Source organism: Herpailurus yagouaroundi, unplaced genomic scaffold, assembly GCF_014898765.1.
Source record: "Herpailurus yagouaroundi ecotype Mexico unplaced genomic scaffold, PumYag 308, whole genome shotgun sequence".
Lineage (NCBI taxonomy): Eukaryota > Metazoa > Chordata > Mammalia > Carnivora > Felidae > Herpailurus > Herpailurus yagouaroundi.
The window spans coordinates 2910683-2932845 of record NW_024412525.1 but is presented as its reverse complement, the minus strand read 5'-3'; the positions used below and the strand labels follow the sequence as shown (position 1 = coordinate 2932845).

Genomic DNA, 22163 nt, shown 5'->3' with positions numbered 1-22163 from the left:
GGCCCTATGCAATCATCAGGGTCGCTGCAGCCCCTTCTGGAGAGGCCTGGCTGTCCCTAAGCCCCTGCCGGAGTCCCTGGAGCCTCGGGGCTGCTGCAGGTGCTGGAATCCTCGTGGCCCTGTTTATTCCTCCGTCCAGTCTCCTGGGCTCCACACCCTCAGTCCAGTTGACTAGTACCTGTCTGCTACCCTCTAGTGGCCAGAAGTCTGGCTCCCTGTGTCACGGCATTCCATGAAGGGACCGCTCGGTATTTACCATTTGCGAGGCACTTGTAACATAGTCTCCACTTATTCCTCACAGAAACGCTGTAAGGAATGTAAGATTGTTCCCATTTTGTGGATGAGCAAATCGTAGCTCAGAGGGGTTTCATGACTTGCCCAGCCCACATAGAGCTGGTTAAGTGGTGGGGCTGAGTCAGTCACCCACCGGCTGGGGCTCTTTCCAGATACCGTGTGTATCCTGGCTTCAGGGTCCTCCCGCTCGGCTTCTCGGCCAGACCCTTGCCCTCCCTACGGGCACAGTGAGTCCTTCATGTCTGTGGTCCCGTCTGTGAATGCAAACCCCACTGGAGAGCCTGAGCACGGGCAGTATAGGATGGGCAGGAAGCAGGAGACTTGTGTTCAGGTGACTCCCCAGCTGTGCGACTCTGCTGGTCTCCCCACGTGTAAAGACAAGGCTTTTTGGACTTAATAATCCCTAAGATTTCTTCCAGCTCTAGTTTTTTATGCATCTAAAGTGTAGGGATAGAAGTATCTCTTTCCTCACTTCCTTTGTTAACGCCACAACCCTGGGTGGTTGGTGACCAAGCTCGGCCTCAGTGGGTGAAATGGTTACTCAAACAAATGGTGGCTCCACCTCCAGAGCTGCCCCTTCTTTGACTCTACAGCCAGAGGACTCAGAAGTCCATCTCCAGGAATCTTCTCCTCTTTGTCCGAAACTGCTGGGCACCTAGGAGAGGGGCTCAGGGTCTAGGGCCCCCTCCAGTAGGCCAGGGGTGGCAGGAAAGCCTGGGGCTCTGGTGGTAGGATTTTTCCCCAGCCCTTCAGGGGGCCTCCCCCAAGGAGCCGGAGGCGGGCACACCCTCCACCCAGTCACTCACCCTGGAATGTGGGAGAACCGGCTTCTAGCCCGAGGACTGCTCACATGCTCCCCTGCCCTGGAGGACACCTGGCTAAGGCTCCAGAGGGTGGGATGAGAAGGATGTGGAGAGAATAAGAAAGGATATCAGCTCTTTTGCCTTCCCAGGGCTTCACAAAAGAAATGGGGCTGAGATAAGGAATCTCTATAGGCTAGAGCCTTATCTCCAAGTATGAATGCCTTCAATAGCCCAATAGCAGGTGATGTTATTGCGGATGGTAGGGGGAAAAGACTGCAGTTTGAGGTCAGTGCCTTGGAGGTGGAGTGGGAGAAGGTTCTAGGATAGTGGTCAGAGGAGCCCTGGAGTAGGAGGCAGAGGCCTTCCCTGCCAATGGCAAGAAGACCCCTCCCCGTGAGCTTGCAGGGACAATGGCACTGCCTCATCTCTCGGACACGGATGGCCAAAGCACTGCCTCACAGCCCTATAAAAGGACAGGCACATCCGGCAGGACCGCCGAGTGGCAAAAGTGGTGAGCAGGGCAGGCGACACAAGTCAGGATCCCCATACTGTGCAATGTGAGGGCTCACAAAGTTAGTGGGGTCAAAGAGCAGCCATCAGAGGAAGACCTTTCCAGCCTTCTGCTTCCACGGAGACTCTTCGCCATTACTATTACTAGAACTATCATGTCATACGTTCTTGTGCAAACAAGGAAAGACAGCCACTGGTCTCAGAGCTGGTAAAGCAGACTCCGAGCTGAGTGGGGCATCTGGATGGCCCTAAAATCATCCTTGCCGATAGCACAGCACCAGGAACAGCCTCGAAAGAACCATGGAGACAGTCTGCCATCAAAGTGTCAGGGCCTACCAGAGCTCTGACAGTCCTGGGCCTCCAAATCCCTCTCCTCAGACCCAAAGTTCTCTCTCTGCTGGTGAAGCTCTGGCTGTGCCAGGGGACAGAGGCCTCACTGGCCCGCCACCTGGTCACCACCATCCCCTTCCTCTGGTTAAGAGCAAGAACAAATCTATTTCAGTGGCTATGCTGTGTTTTCTTTCCCAACCCCTGTGCAGAGAAGGGAGGCCCGAATGGACAACCTCAAAGCCAAGGACACAGCCACAATGGTCAGGAGTGCCTTGTATTCCTGTGCCTGAAAGGCAGCTTCAACATATTTAAATATTTTTTCACAACTCTCCCCTCATCCCACACCCCAAATCCAAGCTGCTAACTGCTTAGATCCCCATGTTGAAACCAGGAAAGCAGAACTTAGTGCCAAAGTTCTGGGCAGACTCTATTTATTACCACATCATTAAAATACTTTATCCAGGATCAAAAGCAGGGGAGTCCCGGTGAAGCCCCAGGGACTGTGAGAAGGCCGGAGAAAAATCACTAAAATGCACATTTTTTAAGCAATGGAATGGATGAACAGGAATGGCACCACGGGTAGAGAATTTAGCTGCCTTAGAGAGAACTGGAATGAAGTTCATTTGCTACAGGTGTGCTTCAGCCATACCGCTGTGTATGTTTTCATCTCTGTGTGTGTGGGACCCCTACCTCCTGACCCTGGGGGTTCTCTACGGGCAGGAAAGTGCTGTCAGCTTCTGGGGGGGGGGGTCCCCAGTGACCTGCTCAGACTACTTGCCCACAGAGGGCGTGCATGGAAGCAGAAATTTCAATCACTCAGGTTGTAACTCTGACTCAAATACTTTTCACTTAAAAATATTTATTAAAATAAAGATTAAACCTGGAAAAAAAAAAAAAAAAAGAATTCCCAGAATGCAGCCCTTTGCACAGTACTTCAAGACTCAGAAAAGGAAAGGAAAGAAAAGGAGAGGGAAGAGAAGGGAAGAGAAAGGACCAGAAAATCCTCTCTGCTCTTCCCAGAGAGTGGGGAGGGGGAGAAAATTGCCTGCCGTCACCACAGCCGGCACCCTGCAGTAGAGAGCTGTGGAAGGTTCTCTGGTCTCAGGACTTCCCGGTCCAGAGAAGTTCCCACCGACGCAGAGGCCCAAGAGTCGCAGCCCCCAAGCCAGAGAAAAGATTTTTCCGAGGGTGTGTAAACTTCAGGAATTTGACCGGAGAACTGGAATTTGGGAACAGTATTCTGAAAGCCTGCGAAGTCTGAGGAGGCAGAGGCCATGCCCACGAGCTTCTAATGGCCCTTGGGCGCCACGATCTGCTGGACGTAGTTGACAACGTTGCTGTGGAGTTGGGGGGCGGTGGCCTTGAAGGTCTCCTTGGCAAGGGTCTGGGCCACCTCGCTGCCACCCATCATCGCGTGGTACAGCGGAAGAGTGTACTTCTGTTTCCCCTGCAAGAAACACACGCACACGCGTGGCCTAAGCGGGCTGCTCCGTGCGTGCGTCTGCACGGCCCCCGGCCCCGCTCTCGTGGCACGCCTCGTCAGGTGCCAAAAGGGATGTGGGTATCAGTGTTGGAATGAGGAGTGTCCTGGCAGGTGTGCTCTTATTCTGGCATCTTCCCGGGGGCCAAAGATCCACGTGGGTAGATCTTAAGTCTTCACAGTCCCTGACAGCACAGGGGCGTCTACACTCAACAGAGCAAATGAGGAGGGCAGGCACAATGGGGCTCCGAACCTAGGAGGCTGTAAGTGCTCAGACGCCAAGCTAAGAGCCGGTAGCAAAGGCTGCAGCACGTAAAACTGAGGGCCACGTGAGGCCCAACTGCGGTCAAGTGCAAGAAAACCCACAAGTCAAATCCACATCAACGTGAGATTGCCACATCACAAAGTTCCTCAACTCCAGAGGCTCGGAGAAGCCCTCCGAGGGCTCAGAACACCTGCAGACAGGTACGGAGCTCCGGTCGCAAACAGATGTAGGCATCAGGGCGCCACTTCCTACCCAGCCCCACCTCGCCCGGCAGGGCAGGCTCCTGCTGCCGCCTGAGCCCTCCCAGGTCACGAGCTTCCCCCCAGGAAGCAGGAACCTATGATCTCACCCTTTGCTGTCTCTCTGGTCCTTGGGCCCCTCCCCGCAAGACCGGCCCTCCAGTCCCGCTTTACCTTTGTTCCCAGGTGGGGGGTAGCTCTGACTGGCTTTTACCGGGGGATCTGGAAAAGGCTCCCCAACCCTGGAGGCCTCTTCCCCAGGCAACACCTCCACCAGCCACACTCAGGAAGGAGACTGCTGATCAGGGTCCTCCCGAGGTCCTTCCCCTCCCGCCCTCCCTCCCTCCTCTGCTCCAGAGAAGGGCAGAGAGTGAGGCTCTACCTGCAGGACTACTGCCAATAAGGCTGAGGGGCCCACCGCGTGCCTTGAGGGGGACAAGGAGGTGGGGCTCACCCACCTGGCTCTGCAGGAATTCCTTCACTTTCCAGAAATCCTCCTGGTGGTCATTCTTAATGACGATCTGGCCCCATCGGAGCCGGAGCTCCGCATTCTGGGAGTTGGAGATCTTTGGGTAAGTCTCTCCCAGTTTCTTCACATTCCCTGAAAAGAGGAAATGGGTTTTTAACGGCTGTTTCATCAGAGCCACGAGCCAGAGGCCAAACTCCAGTCTCAGCAGTCTGTCCATAGGCACTCCGGGGGCTCCGGGAATGACGTCAAGGAGGTTCCCACCCATCCATTTTATGCTCATTCTGGTCATCTTCTGCTCTGAAAGGGTAATGTCCTATTTCCGAATTTACCTTAATTTCTAAGGCTCTTCCATCAAATTACACACTTTCTGCCGTCTTCCGTTTGCCCTCCAGGAATAAAGCACAGGTATCCTCCTCAAATACCCTGTGTCCCATTTTTCCTCCCACCACCACCACCAGCTAAAAGTTAGTCCGGTGTTCACTTTTTCTCTTTACAACACCCCTGGGTGACTGCTATTTCTGGCTGAGCAGCAACTTAGCATTAGTGGTTGACAGCTTCCAAATCCCAGCCCCAGCGTTTATGGGCCATGTGATCTAATTGTGCTCAAGTTCATTCTCCATCACCTGGGGGTTACAATCATAGCAGCTAGGCACAGAGTAGTTAGGAGGACTCAATAACCTCAGACGTAGAGTTTAAAAGAATTACCTGCTGACCCAGAGGGCTCAACGAATGCTAGGCTTTATTATTCTGTTCCCCAGGGCATTTGCATGTATGACTTACATCATCTGTTGACGTGTTTCTTGTGAAGTGCTTGCATCCACCTGCTAACACCTGGCAATGGCCTAGGGGTAGGCATTGCAAGGGCTTCCCTCCCAGTCTCCCTCTAGCTCCTGATATAAAGCTCTGTACACAAGGAACCTGGATTTACCCGCTTTCTTACCGGGAGGGAGAGGGGATTTCTGGAGGATCTTATCTAGGAAGTAAACCAGCTGGTAGGTCTTCCAGGTAGAAATGGCCACAGCTTCAATGGCCTTCATGTCCAGCTCCTTGGTCTCCCACAGCTGGGCCAGCTCTTCAGCAGGCTTCATAAGCAAGTCCCCAGGGGAGAGGTCAGGGAGGTAGGGGGGCCAGCCAGGGGTGTTCAACCACCGATCAAACTCAAAACCTGTTTGGTAGAAGGAGAGAAGGTACTGTCGGAATGCTCTGGTAGCATCGAGGTCAATTTGCTCCAGCAACACCGAGACCTCAAGCTCCTGTCTGCCTCCATCCATCCCTAACGCTTAATATCACTACCCCACGCAACCACCTGCTTCAGTCAGGTCCACTTATACTGAGACCTAGACTGTTACAGTCAGACTAGACTGCCTCCTTTTCTACTGTGACAGTGGTTTTTGCTCCAAATAAACACTGTGCTGTCAGAACCAAGTGGATGAATGCTTTCCTAGTGTCAATCAAGTTTCACGTTCTCCTTCAGATGACCTGAACGGCTTGGTGCAGAACCTCCCGGGCTGCCTGGGCTCCTATCTCTGCTCTGCTCTGCCATTAACTAGCTGGGAGGCCATGGGCATGTAACTTCACCTCTCTGTGCCTTTTACCTGTAAAACGATAAAAGGCAGGGTAGGAGGCCCTTAGTTGGCAGTGGTGAGGATTAAATAAGCAAATATGCATTACGAGTTTAGCATCCTGCCTGGTGCGTAGTAAGCACTCAGTAATTATTAACTTTCGTTAGCCACAGAGTCTCATGACCTTGAAGTGTGGGCCTCCAAGCAGAGAGTAGGTGCTCCAGGCCTGACCAGTCCCGGCTGTCAGCAGGGAGCTGACTTTGCCAGCCCGATGATGGACAGACTCAGGGTCGGCACAGCATGAAGTGGGTTGCCTCATCTGTGACAGGCCACCATCTACTCTCTCTTAGGAAGCAGTGCCTCCCCAGCTGAAATCAGGGCTGCTGCTGGGATTTTCCTTCACTCGGAAGGCTGAACGAGGTGACTCCACACTCACAAGGCGGGGCTGCTGCCGGGACCAATGCCCTAGGTCACAGCCTGGGCTGTGGCAGCTCTCTGGGGCAGAGTTGGGGGTTTGGTTGAGTGTGTGCAGATGTGAGGAAAATGAGGACAGAGAAGAGAGACTGAAGAGACAAAGTGGAGAAAATGAGGCCAAGAGGAGCAGAAAGAGTCATTCTCGTGGGACAAGGCTGTTCGCCACTTGCTAAGTGACTCCCGTTCGTTTTCCTGCCCCAGCTTAGTCTTCCCAGATGTGAATTAGCCATAATTCTCTACTGTCTTCTAGAAGCCTGTAGGCCGGCTCCTCTGCTCACCTGGAATGGAATCCACTCTCTTCTTCTTCAGCTCAGGGAAGTATTCCAAGTAGAATTCTAGAAAGTCATCAGCTAAGATACTTTGGAATTTGAATTCATTAACATAGGCCTGCAGGGAGGGAGGTACTTTTCAGTCCTTCTGGATCCCCTGGGGAGCAGAGTCCCTCTGTTCCTTGGAATCTCCTCCAACCCCTTGTCCCTTCAGCCCCTGCCTCTACCCCATCCTCTGGCCCAGCTGGTTTCTCTACACGTTCTCCTTTCACCCCTCCTCTCTGAGTTGACTATACCTTGAGAAAATTGTCAAACTCATCCTGATCACCCACCAAGTGGGCCAGGTATGAGACAAAGCAGAAGCCTTTCTCATAGGGGGTCTCGTTGTAGGTATCATCTGGGTCCACACCTAGCAGAGAAAGCAGACACTTGTAACCTGTCGCCTTCGCTGTTCTTCTCCAGCTCCAGAGTCAGAGAGTGGTTATGGAAGAGATCAGAATTCAGCTTCCCCAGGTTCAGCAAGGCCAGGAATGTTTCCAGATCCATCTTGGCCTCTCTCAAACCACTTCAAAGTTGATCTTAAAGGGTCACGAATTATGGACATAATAAGAGGACAAAGAAGCAACCTTGCAGGGGAATTGACAAATTTCCTTTTTCCTGGGATTGCTTTGCTCCATTGGGTTCCATTGCGTCTTAGGACTGAGCACAGGGCTCAGTGCCTTTTCTATTGGTCACCACCTACATGCACAACCTCCCCTTCCAGGAATGTTCTAGACCAAAATAAACTAATTACCAGTCTACAAGAAGTTCATTTTCATGGTCATTGGCATCAAGGAACGTGAGCTTAAATTGCACGAAAAAGTTTTAGATTAGTCACACAGGGGACTAAGGAAAAACGTTAGAAAAGAACACATGACCTTGGACAAGTCATTTGACTTGTTGGGTGCTCACTCATATCCTCCATAAAATAAGGCTAACACTTAATCTACAAAACCACAGGTCTGACTTGATAGAAAAAGAAGGGTATGGGCCTGCACAAATGGACGGCAATGGTATAGTCATTAAAAACTGCACAAAACTGGAAAGAACTCCCATCTGGCTGGAATGGCTTGGGTTGAGTCTGTCTAGAGGCCAGGGAACAGCTACAAAGAGCTCTGGAGGGCTCTTCTTTCCCAAGGAGCGTATTCAAGGTGTGCACTGATCAATATGAGGTTCAAAATAATTTGGGGCTCCAAGCACAATTTAGGGGAGGGGAGAGTCAGACAGAGGAGCCTCCTGGACCTGGTTCAATCTTCACTCGGAGCTTGTTGAGTGGGTTTTCCTCGCCAGTGATGTCCATGTGCTGTCGAAGCAGAGCCCGCCCGGTTGCAGCTTCTAAGCAGGTGTAAGCAGAGCCTAGGACAAAAAGAAACCCTAGGTCTCTACAAAGTGTAACATCACGTCCAAGTATACTTTCTGGACAGAAGACGGTTGCTGCCCCCTTGTGGCCACAGAACAATGACAGATAACTGAGGCTTCCTATCTTGACCCTCCTGGGGATCCCAGGGCAAGAAGGGTCAATGACAGAGAACCTGACTCAGCTCCTAGCTCCCTGTCGCTCTGGCCTAAGAAAGCACTTGGTTAAGCTCAGGCTGTCAGTGTCACCCGCACACAACGATGAGGGAATCTCATGCCTTTTCCTGTTACCTTTCCTTATCAATAGATTTTTATTTTTAGAGATATTAATTTGATTTTCTATAAAAACAGATTATAGAGGGGACGCTTGGATGGCTCAGTCGGTTAAGCGTCTGACTTCCTCAGGTCATGATCTCACGGTTCGTGGGTTCGAGTCCCGCATCAGGCTCTCTGCCGTCCACATGGAGCCCACTTTCAATCCTCTGTCCCCCTCTCTTTCTGCCCCTCCCCCGCTCATACTCAAAAATAAATAAAATTTTTTAAAAAGAGCAGATTATAGGGGGGTCTGAGTGGCTCAGTCGGTTAAGTGTCTAACTCTTGATACTGACTCAGGTCAGGATCTCATGGTTGTGAGATCGAGCCCTGTGTTGGGCTCTGCACTAAGCGTGGAACTTGCTTGGGATTCTCTCTCTTTCTCTCTCTCTCTCCCTCTCTGCCCCCCCCCCCCCCGCTCATTCTCTCTCTCTCTCCCTCTCTCTGAAATAAACTTAAAAAAAAAAATGTGAGCCACTAAAAAAAATAAAAATAGAAAGATTATATATTCATATGACCGTTCCTGTCAGACAAGACAAACGGTCACCCATAATTTTTCTAAGGGTCTCTACATCTCCTCTGGTTCTAAAAAGGACTGAGGGAATGGTTGAGGGGAAGGGGACCAGGTTTTGAACCAACCACCTCTGCCACTCACAAGGTGTTCTGACTCTGGGCAAGGTATTTAATCTCTCTGAGCCTCAATTTCTTCATCTGTGTGGCTGGATGATAATATTTGGTAGCAGGATTCTTAGCAGCTGATTAAGATATTCACACATAGGCTTTTGCTCTACATACTCTGGATGGAAGGGTAGATCTGCACAAACTTTCTGGGAGGCAATGGACAATGTGTGCTAAAAAGCCTTTAAAATGTTCAGATCCAGAAATTATGTCTCTAGGAATCTATCTTTGTTGAGACCATATGAAACATGTGTGAACATTTCGATATAAAAATATTTGTCAAAATATTCTTTCATTAAGAAAACAGAAAATATTGGAGACTGATTGAATAAATTAAGAAATGGCCATACCACGCAGCTATAGAAAATTTAATGACTTGGGAAAATGTTTAACTTTATTAAGTTAAAAAAAAAAAAGGCAGTTTTAAGGTCTGATGATTCACACACACACATAGAAAAATGTTTGAAAGGATATATTACATTCTCTCTGAACAGTGAGATTATGGATAAATGCATTGTATGTGTTTTCCCATGTACATCAAAAGAGATTTTGATGACAGAAATAATAAACATTATTTTTTTTTATAGTATCTGATCTATAGCAGGTTTTCAATAATGAGACAACGTTGAGAAAAGATTTTAAAAGCCCACCTGGGCTCAATTTGGGGTTCTGTCCTCAGCTGCTAAGTGGCTTGGGCACATTTCTTATACTTTTTGAGTCACAGTGGACTCATATATAAAATGAAAATAATATCTCTTTTATCAGGCTACGGTAAAATTGTTAAGTGATGTATTTGTTTTAAATTTTTTTAATGTTTATTTATTTTTGAGAGAGACAGACAGAGAGTGAGCAGGGGAGGGACAGAGAGAGAGGGAGACACAGAATCTGAAACAGGCTCCAGGCTCCGAGCTGTCAGCACAGAGCCCAACATAGGGCTCAAACCCACAAACTGCGAGATCATGACCTGAGCCAAAGTCAGACGCTTAGCCAACTGAGCCCCCCAGGTACCCCTTAAATGATGTATTTTTAATAAGATGCCTAGGACAAAGCTGGTATGTAAGTGTTCAATAGAAGGTATCATTATAATGGTCTTATTTTTTATTTATTTTTAATATTTTAAAGTAATCTCTACACCAAATGTGGGGCTCAAACACACAACCCCAAGATCAACAGTTGCATGCTCTACCGATTGAGGCAGCCAGACACCCCTGATTCATTCATAAAATTAACTAGCTATCTGGGTGAACAGCCCTGGGCAACTCTACCCAGCGGCTGCCCGGCTGTTGGGAGAACAGAGCATCAAGTGTGTCCTCAGCTTTGATGAGGGGGTCCTTTCGCTGTTAGGTCCCCTATCAGTCAACACGCAATTTGTGAGATTCCCTTCCCCTAAGCCTGCTGACTTAACGACATGGAATGAAGTAGAGATCACGCGCTTAGAAGGAACGTTTGTCTAGAGTTGGCCCTCCGTGGCCTCTCATCAGAACTTTCTGCACTACTGCTCCTCCCCTCACACCCGCTTGTGTCCCGAAACTTCAAAGGAGACCACATTGGCCTCACTGGCTAAGGAACTGGGGACAGGGCCCCTAGGAGAAGGAGGGGACCTGAGGGCTGGCTTACCAAAGAGGACAGTAGAGATCCTCCTCTGGGCATACATGGTGAAACCTTCATTGAGCCAGAATTCACCCCAGTTGGCATTGGTGACCAGGTTCCCAAACCAACTGTGGGAGATCTCATGGATGATGACATCAGCCAAGGAGCGGTCCCCTGCTAGCAGGCAGGGGGTGACAAAGGTCAGACAAGGGTTCTCCATTCCTCCAAATGGAAAGGATGGGGGCATGAAGAGCAGGTCATACCTGCCGAGAAAACGGGAGGTCACAGACAGGCCTCGGCTCCCCAGGCCCGACCCTCAGTCCTGAGAGATGCAGCCACTGAACAGGCGGTGTTCAACACCGGGCGCCGTGCTGAGATGACGCCCAGGCTCCTCAGTCCCCCGGCCAGCTCGCTGGGACTTCCCTTTCCCCAGGTTTTGCTCTCGTGGAGGCGCCTCTCTGAGACTTGCTCTCCATTCTCCTTCGCACCAGGGGATGGGCATATGGTCAGCTCTGTCAACAGTTAGCTCACCGGTGGCCCACTTGGGGTCACAAAGACCTAACAGAGCCTTTTATCTGAGGAGGCTGAAGTCTGGAGATGTCAAAGGGAAAAATGAGAGTATGTGGCTGCTTTTAGCAGCCAGGAAAGTAAGTCGACAAAGGTCCCCTGACAGTGTTTCCTGATCTCCACGCTTAGCGGCTGGAAGGCACATTTTGGTCCCTTCAATAACCCTTTCTGTCAGGGTCCCCTCCTCAGCAATAATGAACAAGGCCTGGCTTATCCCTTCCTCATTCTTTCCCTCCTTTCCTTTCCTTCTGGATTGGGGAACTCTGCTCCGGGACTCAAGTTTAACAAAAGACATCAGAGTCAATGTGATACCGCACCTTCCCCAAACGTAGGGTCCAAAAAGTTTCTCTCCTGTTGCCAGAAAATCTTCTACCACCCCGTTGTACTCCTCCTTGGCAGCCTTGATCAGGCAGGGCTCAGCCCACACCCGGCTCCTAAAGACAAAAGCACAGAAAAAGAAGAATGGTGTTTGGAGACCTATTGTGGAGACCCGATCCCGAAAGCACCTGTAGAAAACTGGCAGTCTTCTACTGGAGCCAAAGGAATGTCACAATGTGGCCGCAGAGACAGGAGATGCAAGGTCAAATCACCTGCATGGGTCCAAGGGACGGATAAATGAGATCGCGACAGAGCACTGTGGAGGCAGCAGCCTCCCGTGTGCAACAGGCTCAAACTCACACTGCTACAATTTTACGTGTCCAACACTGAATGTGACCTTGCAAAAGTCACTGACTTCTCTGAGCCTGTTTCCTCATCTGGAAAACGAGTGGTAAAAATGAAATAAAGACAGCATATAAAAACCCCTTATACAATGCCTCGTGTACTAAATGTTGGTTTCCTTTCCCCCACTTTCCGGAGACCCAGAGCGGGGCTTGAACTCATGAACCATGAGATTGTGACCTGAGCCCAAGTTGGACCCTTAACTGACCGAGCCACCCATGAGGCGCCCCCATGAGAGCATTTTACACCAGTAAGTGGTATTATCGGATTGAGTCTTGACGGATCGCTCTAGCTGCAGTACCCAGAAAATACCTTAAATTACAACAGTGAGTATCCCTAAGTGACGTATGTAGGATAATGGGTCAAAACCAGAATCTTGGGTGACACCAGCACACGTGGGGTTGGGCAGAGAAGAGCCCACAAAGGAGACCAGAAGGGGCGAACCAGGAGGTCCCGGAACCAGGACAGAATTGTGTCATGGAGGCCAGAGGAGGGTCAACAGAGGCAAAAGAAATAGAGGAGAACATCAAGACAAGCACTGAAGAGCAGCCAATGTGCGGTACATGTTGAGGCCAGTGGCCTCTCTTACTACAGGAGTTTCTGCAGTGTAACCCGGAGAGGTGCTGGATTCCAATGGGTCCAGGCAGTAAATGGGGGGTGAGGGAGTGTATACACCACTGTTCTAAGAAACTTGGCTAAGAAAGGAAGCAGAAACAGTGTGTCAGAAGGGAGTGTGGAGTCCATGAGTTTGTTTTTTGCTTTGTTTTTGAACTAGGGGAAACAGGAACATGGTTAGGGGTCAGAAGGAAAGAGCCAGCGGGGGGCGGGGAGGCTACCCATTTGAAGAGCGAGGGGTGAGCAATAAAGCAAGGCCCCATGGGATTTGGGGGAGGGGCTGAGTCAGTGATGGCTCAGATGAAGAGATTTGGCTTTAAACAGAAGGAGGGACCCCTCTTCAGAGTCCAGGGGGAAAAAGGGGACAAATGAAGGCAGATGAAGATGATTTTTTACATGGAAAACAGGAAGTGGACATAACCGTATCTGACAAATTAAATATACTCAATAAAGGAGGAGACAAGATCATTGCTTGGAGTGAGGGTAGGGTGTCTGAATAGGAAAACTGAAGAGACAAGTCTTCCTTTAAATCCTTCCATCCTCCTTCCCTCCCCCTTCCTCCCTTCCTCCCTTCCTCCCTCCCTCCCTCCCTCCCTTCCTTCCTTCCTTCCTTCTAGGAGAGTGAGCCAGAAAGGTAAATCAAAGGTCTGCTGAACAATATTGAAAGCCTATCTATAGTTGAAGACTACATCTGTTATATTTTCCTTGAAAACCACATAAATGTCTATTTCAACTTAAAAAAATTGTTAATGTTTACTTATTTTTGAAAGAGAGAGAAAGAGAGAGAGAGAGAGAGACAGAGCATGAACGGGGGAAGGGCAGAGAGAGGGAGACAGAGAATCCGAAACAGACTCAGAGCCTGCTCAGAGCCTGACACGGGGCTCGAACCCACGAACCATGAGATCATGACCTGAGCCGAAGTCAGACGCTTAACCAACTGAGTCACCCAGGTGCCCCGTCTATTTCAACTTTTAATTCCAACTTTTCACCAAAAAACCAGAAATGGGTAGCAGAATCAGTATGCACAGCTGTGTACTGCTCTCAGACACCCAGGTACAGAAGAAAGAGAAAAGGGGACGGTCGGAGCCGGGGCTAGAAGTTACAGCAGCAGGACAGCACGCAAGGCAGCCTGGGATGTTGGTAGGAGATGATCAACCCCACACCTGGGCCACGGAGAGAAGATGGGCCAGGTCACAAGAGGCTGGTGCCTGGGAGGAAATGTATAGCTTGCAGGAAGAAAGGCCTCTGGGAGCTTGAGAAGCAGATACAGTGGGAGTGAGGCCACCACAGGGCTGGAAGGTTAGGAGCGTGGGGTCAGAGAACGAATGAGGTGAAGGTATTTAAAATTTCTGCCACAGCACAGCTCATGATAATGCCCACGGCCAGGACTTACACCGTAGTGTGCCCTTGAGTGCGGGGGCCTGAATCAGGTGGAGAAGGCTCCCTGGAGAGAGGAGCTCGAGAAACCCTGAAGCCACCCTCAACCCTGGGTGTTGGACAGGTAATCCAGACGGAGAAAAAAGTCGCCAAAAATGATGTGACAGGGCACGAGGTTGAGAAAAGACGGTGACATGAGAGTCAGAAATCTGCAAGGAATTGCTTTGTGACCAGCTTGGATATCACAACTGGCAAAGTCCTTAAACCCAGGCTACTCCGGTGTGCTGCACCTAGAAGGTGAAGGTCAGGGTAGGTAGGGGACATCCAAGATACTTCCACCAGTCCACTGATTTCTGTCAGAAGACACTGGAGTGTTCTCAGTCAAGCTGGAATTTCATCACCAGTGGTCTGGCACAACGAGCACCGGATGTGCAATGGAAACGCATGTGACTCTGCACAAGCAATTCTACCTGAAGCCTCGGTTTGCATATCGGGAAGATGGAGACAATAATATCTCCCTCAGTGAGGTTACAGAAGGATCAGAAGAGATTATACATAAAAGCGACGACTGGGACATGTCCACTGTCTCTTCTGACCAGGATCTCCCTCCTCTGCTAACGGGGACGGGTCACAAAGTTTGCCAGAAGAGCCTGCCACCCTGCATACCTACACAAGAGCCTCAGATGTGGGGCAAAGACCGACTACCTGACTGGCTACCCGACTGCCTGACAGGGGAAGGAATCAGTCATCGTGACCGGTCACACAGATTCTATCCCCTGGATTGATGTACTCGATCGTCATTTTATTACAGAGGGCTCAAAAAAAAAAAAAAAAAAAAAAAAAAATCATCATTCTCCATTGTGTTTGGAATACATTCCCTCATTTCTCATTAGCAGCTCATAGTCGTACTAACGGAACCCTAGTAAGAGAAAATTCTCTAAAATGACATTCCCTTACGGGGCGCCTGAGAGGTTCAGTCAATTGACATCAACTGACTCTTGATTTTGGCTCAGGACGTGATCTTGCGGTTCGTGAGATGGAGCCTTGAGTCGGGCTCTGTGCTGACAGTGCAGACTCTGCTTGGGATTCTCTCTCCCTCTCCCTCTGTCCCTCCCCTGCTTTCTCTCTCTCTCTCTCTCAACATAAGTAAATAAATAAGCATTAAAAAAATAAACATATTAAAAATAATAAAAATAAAAATAAAATGACATTACTTTACTTAACTATTTCCCTGTCAATGCAAAGCTGACATTCCTTTGGTTACCTACTACCCTATCTGTCAGAAACACAGCCCTTCATGAAAAAAGAGCACCTAGCCTTTCAAGACCGGTGTTGTTTTGAGTGTGTGTCCTTGAAGCAGAGGCCAATGGCATCCCATTTATCATTCTCTCTGAAACCCAGGAACTAAGATTCACGACTGAGCCCAGCTACAAAGTCTGAGGCTGTAACCAATCCCGGCAAGGACACCAGCACCTCCAAGAACTGAGCAAGGAGCCACAGCGACAGAGGCAGGAAACGCACCACAGCTTTACCGTCCAACCTTTAACATTTTACATCAGGATTACGCTGTGCTGGCAGATCGTATGAGGGCCGGGAAAAACCTATACTCCTGGGCAAGTTTCTTTTCGCAGGAAACCTTACAAAATCCTTATTTATCTCCATGAGACCCTTCTAACTTCGTGGAGGTCTCTCTGTCACCATGGGTTCAGGTTTATGCAGCTGGAGCAGACAAAAAAAGGAGCTTCCGCTTTCTTCTCCAGAGGGAAACAATGACATCAACGTTGTATATTTCCAGGAATTGACTGCTAGAGAAAACGGGGAGATTTGGTACAAAGATTACAAAGCAAATACAATTGCTAGCAGGGAACTCAGAACTTAAAGACACTAATAAAGATCAATCTGACACTGCTGTCTCAGTGCCAACCGTACTCCACGAGGTGGCCCAGGACAGCAGCTACCGCTAGTAGGACTGATGAGCTCATTCTAGACAGCAGGATTATAGAACTGCAGGGAGGGAGGGAAGGAGGAAGGGACGGGACAAAAAGAGCACTTCCTCCCGCTGTATTCATACCACACACTTCTCGGCTGCAGAGAGGCTGTGGATTCGGAGAGGATGTGAGACTGTCCCAAAGACCATCACACTGGGGCCACTGGTCAGAGGCCTCCTCGGCTCGAGGTCAGTCCAACCTTGCCTGTGGGGGTCTTTGTCTCCTACCTGGGTCCAACTTCCGCCGAAACCAGATCTCCGATGGCCAAAGCTATCAGATAGGAGGGGATGGGCTGACACATCTGGAAGAAGAACTTATTTGGACCTCTCTTCTCCCAGGTGTTAGCACTCATCACAGCTGTGAAGCCATCTGGGACCTGACAACAGAGAAAGCTTAGGAGATTTTACCTGGACAGAGTCTCCTTTTGATTAGCTTAAAGGACAGCACGGCCGGCAACCTGCATGGTGACAGCAATGACCTGGAGCCCATCTTGGGGAACACAAAGGTTTCAAGACACTAAACTTGTGCTAAGCTGATGAGATTTAGCACAAATAAAACTTCTGTACATGAAGGAATTCTGCAGAGGGGCCACTGGACAGACGTAACAATTTACCAGCTGAAATGTGGCCAGACAGATCTGGAATTATATTTTCAACCCCAAGGGCAAGTACACTTAACCTTAGCCCTCTTACCTCGATAAGAGCTGAATATCTGCATTTCACTGCAGGAGTGTCGAAGCAAGGGAAGAAGGCCCTGTTTAGGACAGCCTGGCCCTGGGTATAGACAAAAGGCTTCTTCTTTCCTGCTGTCTGCTCAGGAGCCAGCCAGCAAACCTAAGAGAATAAAAGAACATTTCAAAACTGACACCCTCTACATGAGCTCAGTCCAGCCAGGGAAAAGGAGTTGGCTGGCATGGGAGACTTTTAGGGAATCCTTACAATCCTTCTGCCAGCAATTTGGCCCTAACTGTGAAGTTCTCTCCTACTGTGAATTTAATCTACTTGGAATCCATGCCAAGGTATGACATCCGCTTCACATGGAAGAAACACCACAAAGGGTCTATTCCTCACTGTATCCCATCAGGCATCTCAAGAATTCTAGAAATGGCCTCGGGCACCTGGGTGGCTCAGATGGTTAAGAATTCCAGACATGACCTCTGACCCTGGCATACTGTCTTCCTCCTCTGAGTCCTTCACACTGTAGTTGTTTCTCATCAAAAAAACAAAACAGGGGCACCTGGTGGCTCAATCGGTTAAGGGTCCGACTTCGGCTCAGGTCATGGTCTCACGGTTTGTAGGTTTGAGCCCCGCATCGGGTTCTATGCTGACAGCCTGGAACCTGGAGCCTGCTTTGGCTTCTGTCTGTCTGTCTGTCTGTCTGTCTCTCTCTCTCTCTGCCCCTCCCCCGCTCATGCTCTCTCCCTCTCCCTCTCTCTCTCTCTCTCTCCCTCTTGAAATTAAATAAACATTACAAAAAAATAAGGAAGCAGCTGTATTTGAACTTGTGATAGAACACACAAAAAAGGAGAAGTGAAGCGGGAGGAGTCTGTGATTAACATGTGTTCTCCAGGGGTGCCTGGGTGGTTCAGTCCATTAAGCGGCCGACTCTTGGTTTCGGTTCAGGTCATGATCTCATGGTCTGTGAGTTCGAACCCTGCGTTGGGTTCTGTGCCGACAGCACCAAGCCTTCATGAGATTCTCTGTCTCCTTCTCTCTGACCCTTCCCACTCACATTTTCTCTCTCGAAATAAACAAAAAAATTTTCTAAAAAAAAAAAAAATTCCTGAAACGAAATTCTCTATTCCTGAAACTAAAACTTACCCTTTCAGAATAAATGTATTTTACATTATAGACATTGGCTATATACAATTCTTTAAAGAAATTTTTTTAAAGATGTTTAAGTAATCTCTACACCCAATGTGGGGCTCGAACTTACAATCCCGAGATCAAGAGTCGCACATTCCACTGACTGAGCCAGTGAGGCACCCTGGCTATATACAATTCTTAATTTGTTTTCTGTTAGCCTTTAACCAAGGGCAAATCTGAATGGTTATTACAAACGCAATTTTTGCCTCCAGCAAAAAGTTTACTTACCACACAGATCTAACTGTGGGGCTGGGGGGTGGGGGAGGATATGTCAGCACTAAGTGCCATTTAGAATTTAGAAAAGGATTAGGTAAATCCAGGAAGCAAAACTTTCTGGTTTAAAGGTGAGTCAGACTGAGATGGTTGGAAAGGAGAGGAGAAGACATTCTCAAGCAGGTGGATAGAACATGAAGAAAGGCACGGATGGACGGTCTCTGGGAGCTGGTGGTAGGTTTCAGATACAGGGGTGGGCGGCATGCCTCGGCAGGTGCACTTTGAAAGGCTTTGAACACAGGTATTTGAGACCTACTTTTAAGAGGCATAAGGACGCCACATGGAGATGCTGACTTATTCTTTGAGATTTGTGTGTTATGCGTGTGAAGATTTTAATGAGTCTCTTTCCAAAGAGTATAGTACAGATGGAAAGAAGGAGAAAGAAATACCACATGGTATTTCTGTGGACTGGAGAAAGTGGCACTACCTTAGCCAGGTGAGTGAGATCACCCCAGACAGTCAGAGATCATGTTGATATTATGGATTCTCATTATCATGTGATGAAAACAGCACTTCACTCTTGTGACATTCCACTAAATGTTGCTCTGAACCTAAAACTGCTGTAAAAAATAAACTTTTACTTTTAAAAATTTTTAATAACCACAGTCTGATCAAAGGAAAAACAGACAAATTCCAATAGAGAAGCATCCTACAACATATCTTACCAATACTCCTCAAAACAGTCAAGGTCATCAAAAACAAGGAAAGTCTGAGAAACTGTCATAGCCAAAGGGAGCCCAAGGATACATGAAAGCTAATATACTGTGGTATTCTGGATGGGATCCTGGGACAGAAAAAGATATTAAGTAAAAACTAAGAAAATCTGAAAAAGACTCCGAACTTTAGTTATCAGTATCAGTTCGTTAATTGTAACAAAGGCATCATACTTGCAAAATGCTAAGAGGGGAAACTGTGTGGAGGGCTATATGGAAACTCTACTACCGGCTCACTGGTCTTGCTAATCTAAACTTTTTTAATCCTATTAATGAAAGAAATTTAATGAGATGACAGGAAGAGCTAACATACAGTGTAGCCAGGCACTGTATTAGGCACTTATATAAAGACAATGCATTTAACTTCTGTCAAACTCATAGACTAGTCCCTGGCACATCTTAATAAGTACTGGTCATCCCCTCCGTCACTTCTTATTCATCATCTTGGTTGAGGTTTTTTGTTGTTTGTTTAGAAAGACACAGAAGACAGAATGAAGAAGCCTGCAGTACAAGTACTCTTGTACTTGTCTCAAGAGTCTAAAGTCAGGGAGAGGCTGCTACCTGCAATGATTAAGGTGAGTTGAGAGTCCTCACTTGGGATGGTGGCAATGAGAAGGAATACATACAAGTGCCTTTAATGCAGACCTTTACAGGGCAAAGGGCAGTTCTTTGTAAAGTGTGGGTCTCTGTTGTTCTGTCTCTATGAAAGCTATTTCGTTTTGACTTTTTTTAAGTTCACTTATTTATTTTTGGGGGGCGGGGGAGAGAGCGCAAGTGCAAGCACCCAGATTGGGGAGGGACAGAGAGAGGGAGAGAATCCCAAGCAGGCTCTGCTCTCTTCTCACGGAGCAGGAAGCAGGGCTCCATTTCACCAACCCATGAGAACATGACCTGAGCAGAAATCAAGAGTCGGCTGCTCAACCGAGTCACCCGGGAACCCCTCCTTTTGTTCATTTCGAGGTGCCACTTTCAGTAGGCAATTTCAGAGAGGGCTTAATTTTTCCAGTTATCCTGTTGGATTCCAAGTTCCTGCCCCAAACCAGAAACTAGAATATAACAACCAAACACAGCAACCAAACACATTTACAGATATTCCGGAACCCTTGGAGGGTTTTCCCTTTGCCTTGGAAGTCAATTTGCATTGCTTTGGACTTTTCCTTTTTTAAGCCAGTTCTACCCCAGGTTCATTTACTCCCTGAATAGCAGAAGCTGGAAACAGAACTGCCCTTTGAGTTGCCTCTAAAAGTGAAAGGGAACTGCTAGATAGATAAGTAAACTGTCTGTAGGCCAGCAGCCTACCCTGAAACTTGCAAGCCACCCCACCTGACGAATGACTAGCAACCACAGCCTCAGAACTCCCTGTGAAGGAGCTTCTGACTTTCACAAATGTAAGCCACAGAACCATCCATCCTTTCATACCAATATTTGTCCTCCCATCAACAGCGAGAGGGCCTACTACACCCTCATTCCATTTCTCGCTCGTACTCAAATTCTTCCGTTCATCAAATCTAGAACTTGGCAAAAGAAAACTTAAATAACTACGGGGGTTCAGGATTAGTTCAGCCTGGGGCACTACAAGAACGCGTAGGGCAAAGGGCTGAGTCAGCATCCAGGGCTCATGGGCCGGCATTGTCCAGGGCTGCCATAAAGGAAAAACTAGGTAGCTCGTTATCAGGGACCTAGGTCCCAAGGCCCCGTGAAACATTAAATTCGGTTTATAAATAGCTCGTTATCCAGAAAGCCGCCTCGGCTAAGGTTTCCTCTGCAGGCAGAAATGGCAGCCCGCCAGCGTGATGAGGGGGAAACAACGCAGACAGGCCACCACAGTCGCTAGGGAGGGGAGGCAGGAAGGGTGGGGAGGCAGGAAGGGTGGAAAGGACGAAGGGTGCACAGCACGGAGGCTGGCCTGAAGCCAGAAGAGGGAAAGCGGGCAGCCTGGGAAGAAGGCGGGGAGCTCAGGGCGGGAGGCGTGCCCAGGGGTGCCCCGAGGCCCCTCTCCGCCAGGGCGGAAGCATCTTCTCCTTTCTCCTAGGGGTGGGGTGGGGTGAGTGCCGGCCGGCGGCCAGCTCGGAGGGCTGGAAGGGCGGGCAGGAAGTGGCCGGGTGAGGGGGCGAACTCACCCCGGGTCCCTCCCCGACGCGGTAGGTGAGGAGAACCTGGAAGCGCTCGCCGGCCGCGAAGGGCTGCGGAAGGGCCACGCACAGGGCCTGGCCGTAGTGCGAGAACGGCTGCGTGCGGAAGTGCACGGGCTCCGCGGGCTGCTCCTTCGAGTCGGGCCGCTGCCGCCGCAGCGACGCCGCCGTCACCTCGAGGCACGGGTGCGAGTCGAGCCGCAGCTCGGTGGCGCCCTCGGGCACCAGGCAGCGCAGCTCCAGGACCGCGGTGCCGCTCAAATTCCTGCTGCCCGGCCCCGGCCCCGGAGGCCCGAACTCGGCCCGCAGGTCCAGGTGCAAGTGCAGCATCTCGAAAGCCCGGAAATTGGAGGCCGAGGCCACGTCCACGGCCTGCGCCGAGTGCAGCGGTCGCGGGGCCGCGCTGGAGCCGCTCGGAGGCCCGTCGCTCGCCATGGCCCCACCGTGCCGTGTAGCAAACGCGGGGAAATCCGCCGGCTCCGTCTACTGCGGCGGGAAGCCCCGCCTCGAGCGCCCTGCCCCGCTGCGGGCCACGCCCCCTCGGGGCACGCCCCCAGGGAGACCAGGGCTGGGTCACGCCCCTCTCCGAAGACCTGAGACCTGACCACACCACCTCTCCCCTGTTCACCAAGGCTCCACTCTTCCAGCTTTATACGAGGTACTTCTGGACTTTGGAGAAAAGGTACAGTGGGATAATTTGGTCCACATTTGCCCAAATTCATCGTACTGCGATGTTACAGTAGTCCGAGTGGCGACACCTTTCTCTGCTGACGTTTCACTCTCCTAATCTCCCAGGAAGGTAGCAGGATGTAGATTGAGCCCTGGATCCAAGATCTCAAGCTCTGAGCTCGACCAATTATTAGGATTGTGTGTCACCTTGGGCAAATCACTGCCAACAAAGGTGAATCTCTGTAAGCCCCTTTCTGCACCTGTAAGATAGGAGTAATATCTATCTCACAAGTTAATTGTGAGAACTCAGTGGGGTAATTTGCCTAAACACACTTGGTAAACACAGAATTCCACACCAGATCAAGGTTCATCCCAGGAGATGCCAAGCACATCTATCTTTCCATCCTTCCGCCAAGGAATAGTGAATCAGCACCGTACAATTTTTTTTTTTTTTTAGCACCGTACAATTTAATGGCTTGGCTGTGCATAGTGCGTAGTTTTATTTCCCTGATTGTGTTGAGCCAGGGTTACTTCTACTTTATACTTTGTTTCTCTTCTGTATGAATGGGGTTGC

General features: G+C 49.5%; 1 protein-coding gene across 2 annotated transcripts; it reads right to left on the bottom strand.

Moving 5' to 3' along the window:
• Positions 1-2776: 2776 nt before the first annotated feature.
• Positions 2777-21415, bottom strand: RNPEP (arginyl aminopeptidase). Of its 2 annotated transcripts, none has more exons than XM_040462306.1 (11): positions 20909-21415; positions 16630-16770; positions 16165-16313; positions 11555-11671; positions 10698-10933; positions 7977-8090; positions 6992-7104; positions 6705-6813; positions 5331-5555; positions 4380-4522; positions 2777-3384 (listed from the first exon to the last, which is right to left on the bottom strand). In XM_040462306.1, the coding sequence occupies exons 1-11, from the start codon at positions 21353-21355 to the stop codon at positions 3226-3228; spliced, it is 1953 nt and encodes a 650-aa protein (XP_040318240.1). In that variant the 5' UTR covers positions 21356-21415; the 3' UTR covers positions 2777-3225. The 2 variants fall into 2 exon arrangements, with proteins under 2 accessions (XP_040318240.1, XP_040318241.1); XM_040462307.1 differs by lacking the exon at positions 2777-3384 and adding an exon at positions 3409-3872 and having other exon boundaries at positions 20909-21412.
• Positions 21416-22163: the final 748 nt, after the last annotated feature.